Here is a 6,935-nt window from a genome sequence, read left to right on the forward strand (position 1 = left end):
ATACATACATACATACAACCATACATACATACATACATACATACAACCATACATACATACATACATACATACATACATACATACATACAACCATACATACATACATACATACATACATACAACCGTCCATACATACATACAACCGTCCATACATACATAACTACATACATACAACCATACATACATACATACAACCATACATGCATACATAAATACATACATACAACCATACATACATACAACCATACATACATACATACATACATACATACAACCATACATACATACATAAATACATACATACATACAACCATACATACATACATACAACCATACATACATACATAAATACATACATACAACCATACATACAACCATACATACATACATACAACCATACATACATACATAAATAAATACATACATACAACCATACATACATACAACCATACATACATACATACATACATACATACATACATACATACATACATACAACGGTCCATACATACATACGTACATACAACCGTCCATACATACATACAACCATACATACATACATACATACATACATACATACAACCATACATACAACCATACATACATACATACATACATACATACAACCGTCCATACATACATACATACATACATACATACATACATGCATGCATGCATACATACATACATACATACATACATACATACATACATACATACATACATACATACATACAATCATACATACATACATTCATACATACATACATACATACATACATACATACATACAATCATACATACATACATTCATACATACATACATGCATGCATGCATACATACATACATACATACATACATACATACATACAACCGTCCATACATACATACATACATACATACATACATACAACTGTCCATACATACAACCATACATACATACATACATACATACATACAACCTTCCATACATACATAAATACATACATACAACCATACATACATACATACAACCATACATACATAAATACATACATACAACCATACATACATACATACATACATACAATCATACATACATACATTCATACATACATACATGCATGCATACAATCATACATACATACATTCATACATACATACAACCATGCATATATACATACATCCATACATACATACATACATAATATTTTATCTAACTTGCACATGACCTGAACCGAGAGCTTGTGAAGGTGTGTTTAAATGCTTAAGCAGGTGTGTGTGTGTGTGTGTGTGTGTTTGCAGGCGGGCAGCTGAACAGTGCAGACGTGTGGCGCTACATGACGCAGCTCGATCAGTGGGTGCGTGTGCGTGGCCTGAGCAGGGGCCGGTGGAGGCATAAGATGGTCTCCATGTGTGGGAAGGTGAGGCCAGTCTCATCTCACTGACCCACAGCAGCAGCAGTTCTGTCCTCCATGTGCTGATGTGTGTGTGTGTGTGTGTGTGTGTGTGCAGCTGTACGTGGTGGGCGGTTATAACGGCCGTGAGCGTCTGTCCAGTGTGGAGTGTTACAGCCCGCATGAGAACGCCTGGAGGAGTGTGTGTGACCTGCTCCTGCCCGTCAGTTCTGCTGCCCTCAGCAGCTGCGGCGGGAAACTCTACGTCATTGGTGGAGCGGAGAGCGACCACACCAACACCACCCAGGTGACTCCATCCTCCAATTAAACTCCGCCCCTGAAGCGCACGCTCATCTGCATAGAGACAGAGCGACACGCGTCATAATCCGAAGGCCACGCCCACCAGGGGGGAAAACAATCCAACGCCCTCCATTGACTTTGCATTGTGTGAAGCGGCTCCTTGTCATTTCGGACTTATAACAAAAAACAGAACAATGTCTAAAAGCTGATATGTGACAAAGTGTACAGCAAACAAGCTAAACAAAACCCACAACCAAAAACCCAGACGTTTTTATAAGCTATTGACCCAAAAAACGAGCGTTTAAGGACAAAAAAGTGGATACAGGCCGTTGAGACACGTTATATTACACTGAGAACTACACACACTTCAGGGGAACGTCATCAGAGACAGTAAATATCATATATAAAACTGACATTTGGATATTTTACTTAACAGTGACAACATATTTACTGCACACACACACACACTGAGTGTCAGGATCCCAAAATGTCCCCATTCTTCAGCTTAAGCGTCACGTTTTACTGCCTGTATCCACTTTTGTCTCCTTAAACTCTCGTTTTTTTGGGTCGACATCTTATAAAAACTTATTTCTGTGTTTTTTAGCTTGTTTGCTGTACACTTTGTCACATATCAGCTTTTAGACATTGTTCTGTTTTTTGTTATAAGTCCGAGATGACAATGAGGAAGCCTCACACAATGCAAAGTCAATGGAGAGCGTTGGATTGTTTTCCCCCCCGGTGTGGGCGTGGCCTAAATACGCTCTGTCTCTATACACTGAGAGCCACGCCCACATCTCAACAGCTGATGCACAGAGCCTAGCCCCGCCCACATTTACATTACACTCGGATGAGCGCCACAATATGGAAGAAAAGATCTGCGCTTTTCACTGCGATATTAAGATCTTTAAATGTTCAGCAGCTCTTCTGAACACAACAGAGTCAGTTCTCATCTGATCTCAGAGCAGCCGATCAATGATATCCCTGAATATGAAGTGTGTTTGAAGCAAAGTGTGTGAGGTATTAATGCCCGGCCTGTCTCAGGTGCAGTGTTATGACCCGCTGATGGACCGATGGCGGTGTGTGTCGAGCTGCCCGTTCTCTCAGCGCTCCATCAGCGCCGTCACACTCAACGGCTGCATCTACGTGACCGGAGGATTACTGGACCAGATCTACTGTTACACACCCAGTACAGACTGCTGGAGTTCAGCAGCAGCACTGCCCGTCAAACTGGTGAGGAACATTCACACGCACACACGCACGCACGCACGCACACGCACTGACACACACTCACTCACTCACTCACACACACACTCACTCACTCACTCACTCACTCACTCACTCACACACTCACTCACTCACTCACTCACTCACTCACTCACTCACTCACTCACACACACACACACACACACACACACACACACACACACACACACACACACACACACACACACACACACACACACACACACACACACACACACACACACACACACACACACACACACACACACACACACACACTCACTCACTCACTCACTCACTCACTCACTCACTCACTCACTCACTCACTGACACACTCTCACACACACACACAGACTCACTCCCTCACACTCACACAGACTCACTCTCTCACACTCACACACAAACACACACACACACACACTCACTCACACACACTCACTCACACTCACTCACTCACTCACTGACACACTCTCACACACACACACACACTCACTCACTCACTCACTGACACACTCTCTCACACACACACACACACACACACACACACACACACACACACACACACTCACTCACTCACTGACACACTCTCACACACACACACACACACACACACACACAGACTCACTCCCTCACACTCACACAGACTCACTCTCTCACACTCACACACAAACACACACACACACACACTCACTCACACTCACTCACACACACACAAACACTCACTCACACACACACACTCACTCACACTCACTCACACACACACACGTAACTGACCCGTGTGTGTGTGTGTGTGTTTCAGGAGGGCTGTGGCCTGACGGTGTGTGAGGGGAAGGTGTTTGTTGTGGGCGGTCGGAACGAATCTTCCGCTGCTGTGGATCAGATCTGGACGTTTGATCCGGTGAGCGGCCGACTGACGGAAGAGAAGCCGCTGTCGCGCTGCCTGAGTTACCACGGCTGTGTGACCGTCTTACAGCGATCCACCGTCTGACACACACACACACACACTCCTCAAGAACTGGAGATGGATGGATGGATGTATGAATGGATGGATGAAAATAATGTGATTTATTTGAGACTGATATGATCACCCGCTCGACTGACACACATGCAGATCTCTGGAATGCACATTAATTTAATTACAGTCATATTATTGGTTATTACAGTTTTTTTGGATTGCTTAAGCACGATTTTCAAAACAGGGCCCGCGTTTTCAAAACACTACACACAATTAGCACAACCACACACCCAATTAGCAAAACACTACAGATCCTTTGCATAATTAAACACTCTTGTAAAAACCATACACTTCTGTTTCAAAACCACACTTTGTTACCATATGAAACACACACGTTTCACATTAACATACTCTGTTTGCACGAGTTACACTCTGCTGTGATAAACCTAAAACACTTTTAGCACTTCTACTTCCCCATGATTAGAGTAGGCTACCATCAACAAAGTACAAATATAATGTAAAGTCACCAAACACCACACAAGACCAATGTTGCAGACTGAAGAAACTAATTTATTTGTCAACACGCCCAAAATGTTGACATGGAGATCCAGAATACTGTAACAAAATGTCACTTCACATATTGTACTGTAAGTTCAAGGAACAAAAAAAACTATACATCGTCTCTTCGCCTAGCTGGATCTGGCCAGAGAATTTCATCAACATCGCAGGCAATGTTGTCATTGGCAAGACACCTTGGAAAGAAACGTCTTGAATGACGAATCCATCCTTGCATTGCTGCAACCTCCATCTGGTCACAGGCCTCCTCCATGGCTTGGATGAGGGGTACCTCAGCCTGGAGACGGAGATCATATACCTTCCACCGCCATGCCGAGAAAAACTCTTCTATAGGGTTGAGGAATGGAGAATATGGTGGAAGATATAGGATAGTGAAATGTGGATGTTGCTGAAACCAGTTCTGAACCAGAGCAGAGCGGTGGAAAGACACATTGTCCCAGACAACAATGTATTGCATATGATCAATTTGATGAGCTGCTGTTATGTTGTGCAATTGGTCCAAGAATGTAAGTATGAGTGCTGTGTTGTAAGGGCCCATATGGGCATGGCGGTGGAGGACCCCATTCTGTGTAATGGCTGCACAGAGTGTTATATTACCCTCACGTTGCCCGGGGACATTGACTATAGCCCTTTGGCCAATGATGTTTCTTCCCCGCCTTCGTGTTCTCGCCAGGTTAAAACCAGCCTCATCTACGTAAATGAACTCATGCAGGATCTCCTCTCCATCCATTCGTAAAACGCTCTGAAGAACAGTGTCAGGCAAAATTGTATAGTTCAGTGTAGATCTAGTATACATAGTACAGTACAGTAAAAGAATATGAGACAGTATGCAAGATCACACTGCTATAGTGAATACATACCTCTGCATAATCATGCCGCAGTCGCTTCACCCTTTCGGAATTGCGCTCGAAAGGCACTCGATAAATTTGCTTTATTTGAATATGTTTTTTTTTTAGGATGCGTGCCAGTCTTGATGTTGAGACCTGATGGATATCGTTGAAAGTGGCATGGTTATTGACAATGTTAGCTTGGAGCTGCTTGAGTGTTATAGCATTGTTGGCCAAAACCATGTTTACAATCTCCCTCTCTTGCTGTTCTGTGAACATAGGAGGCCTTCCCCCTTGTCGCTCCTGACCCTCAATCCTATATATAAAAACAAATCCATACAATAGTACAGTAATTTTACAGGAAAAGGTAACAGAAGTGCTGATAGTGCATAGAATACAGTACTGTAAGCAGTTACTGAAACCGTGCAGATGTTTGTGATATGATGATATTTTTACAGTACCTATTTTCCAGTCGAAATGTTCTTATCACACTTGCCACTGTGTATTGGCTTAGATTTGGCTGTACTCGCAGTCCAGCCTCTCTCAGCGTCAGTCCGTGGTTGACAACGTGATCAACCAGTGTTGCACGGATCTCATTTGTGAGATTCGGTCCTCTTTGAGCACCTTCTTGTCTTCCTCTTCCTCTACCTCTACCTCTTCCTCTACCTCTGCCTCCAGCATGGCCTCCATCTCTTCCTCTGTTGATTCCTCCTCCTCCTCCTCCTCTTCCTCCTCTTCCTCCTCCTCCTCCTCTTCCTCCTCCTCCTCCTCTTCCTCCTCCTCCTCCTCCTCCTCCTCCTCCTCCTGTTCCTCCTCTTCCTCCTCGTCGTCTTACTCTTTCTCTGACTCTTTCCATTGTGCTTGTAGACTGAGGAACTCACCTGCTGCTTTTTATAGTGCTTATACACCTGATTGGTGTGTCTACAAATAAGCGAACAAGTGTTTGCACACCTGATGACTGTTTTGAACCAATTGGTTGGACGGTGCGGTAATTTGACAGTCAGTGCTTTGGTAGTGCAAAGAAGTGACTTCATGATAGATTTTTGTGTGTAATGTATGTTAAGTGTGTTTAGTGTTTTGCAAATCACTGTGTGTAGAGTTTTGCAACAAGTGTGAGGTTGACAATGTGCTTATAGTTGTGCAAATATGGGCTGATGTTTTGCTTCTTGAGTGTAAGGTTTTGCTAATAGTGTACTACTTTTAATTTTAGTGTGTAAGCAATCCAAAAAAACTGTAACTGTAATCTGAAGATATGATATGAGTTTGTGGAATCGCACTTTTATCTCCTTATGAACTGCTGGAAATCCCAATGTGAATCTGAACGTTTGTAATGCAATGCTTGTTTTAATAAAGTTTGTATCATTTTATGTTGCTTGAGTTTTATTGTCTCAAACTGCAGAAAGCATGAAAATGATCTATCAATAAACACATGAACTGAGATCTGTTAATTATGATATATAAAATGTCTCAACATAAGCTTATTCCACCATAACACTGGCAACAATTCTCCACAATAAATACATACATACATACATACATACATACATACATACATACATACATACATACATACATACATACATACATACATACAACCATACATACATACATACATACATACATACATACATACATACATACATACATACATACATACA

The 6,935-nt window shown here is 42.4% G+C and overlaps 1 protein-coding gene across 1 annotated transcript in view; it reads left to right on the forward strand.

Annotated features, from left to right (window-relative positions):
• Window positions 1-6,643, forward strand: part of klhl35 (kelch-like family member 35) — a 19,897-nt gene extending 13,254 nt beyond the window's left edge. Inside the window, exons 4-7 of the mRNA XM_079804497.1 lie at window positions 1,286-1,404; window positions 1,496-1,684; window positions 2,719-2,907; window positions 3,719-6,643. Of these exons, the coding sequence (XP_079660623.1) occupies window positions 1,286-1,404; window positions 1,496-1,684; window positions 2,719-2,907; window positions 3,719-3,907 (686 nt within the window). The 3' untranslated portion in view covers window positions 3,908-6,643. The remainder of the gene's footprint in view (window positions 1-1,285; window positions 1,405-1,495; window positions 1,685-2,718; window positions 2,908-3,718) is intronic.
• The last annotated feature ends 292 nt before the right edge of the window (window positions 6,644-6,935 follow it).

Source organism: Gobio gobio (assembly GCF_949357685.1).
Source record: "Gobio gobio genome assembly, chromosome: 22".
Taxonomy (NCBI): domain Eukaryota; kingdom Metazoa; phylum Chordata; class Actinopteri; order Cypriniformes; family Gobionidae; genus Gobio; species Gobio gobio.